Below are 1018 nucleotides of genomic sequence, written 5' to 3'. Positions count from 1 at the left end.
GTGTTTCTTTAACATACGCTTAAATACTACAAGTCTATCGCACCGCTTCAATTCATTCGGTATGGCATTATACATTTTCACACCTTTATAGAATAAACTTTTTTGTGCGCTTCTTGTTTTCCTAAAATCTATTCTAATATTTACAACGCGGTCGAGTTTCGTTTTTACGTGGCGACGATGGCGGCTTGGGTATTTTGTAATCTTTTTCGACTCTAGCCATTTCGACTTCTCTGGCGAGGTCTAGCAGTTCCGTGAATGACGTGACTTTATCGCGTGGTATTTCCTTGCGGATTTTATATACTAATAATCCGTAAACCATATCTATCTTTCCGTTAGCGGAGTGTCACACGGAAGTTTCGACAGTAACGCACGCGCTTTGCATATAAATATGTCTGTTGATGTGGCCTCTTCCTGTTCGCCGGCGAATAGTTCTTTATATATTCGATACGCCGGTTTTTTGGGTCCGTAAGTTTGTTTTAACAGTTCTATCGCGGTATCCCAGCTATTAACCGTGTGTTTAACACCTTGGCACCATGTCGCGGCGATGTTCGTGAGGAGGATCGGTAACCCTTTCAACGCGTTTTCGTCAGATGTATTAGTACATTTTTTATATGTGACGATCGCGTCAATAAATGCTTCTACATTGGACGTCTTGCTTCCGTCGAATCGTGTAGTGCATCGTGAAAAATTACCTTGTTTTTGCGCGATGTTTGCGACAGGGACGTTTCCGGCAGATATTTGTATCTGTTGTAGAAGGGCAGCAAACTGTTCGTTCGTTAATGTGATCGCGTTACCTGTGCTTTGACCTTCTGCCATCTTGGTTCTTTCTTCCCGCTTTCGTACCTGGGTTTCTTCGTCTGTCTTTATCCTACGTGGTATCGGCGACTGTGCTCACGTTTGCGACCGTGTCGTCGGTCGCGTTGGCCTCCATGGGGACGACGTTTTGTCTTGGAACGATGCTCTTCGTCGTAAACCTTTCCTCTTAGTTGGGCGCCAATTGTAACGTCCGTGTACGTGA

General features: G+C 44.5%; 1 protein-coding gene across 1 annotated transcript; it reads right to left on the bottom strand.

Moving 5' to 3' along the window:
- Window positions 1–144: 144 nt before the first annotated feature.
- LOC105461632 lies at window positions 145–816 on the bottom strand (the record flags this gene model as incomplete). Its single annotated transcript, XM_011708138.1, has 2 exons — window positions 355–816; window positions 145–322 (listed from the first exon to the last, which is right to left on the bottom strand). Coding segments are annotated over exons 1-2 (640 nt in total), but the record flags the coding sequence as incomplete, so codon positions are not given.
- Between the last annotated feature and the right edge of the window lie 202 nt (window positions 817–1018).

The sequence above is a fragment of the Wasmannia auropunctata genome, unplaced genomic scaffold (assembly GCF_000956235.1).
Source record: "Wasmannia auropunctata unplaced genomic scaffold, wasmannia.A_1.0 LD282116.1, whole genome shotgun sequence".
In the NCBI taxonomy this organism is placed as follows: domain Eukaryota; kingdom Metazoa; phylum Arthropoda; class Insecta; order Hymenoptera; family Formicidae; genus Wasmannia; species Wasmannia auropunctata.
Note: the sequence above shows the minus strand (reverse complement) of the source record. Positions and strands in the feature narration are given on the sequence as shown.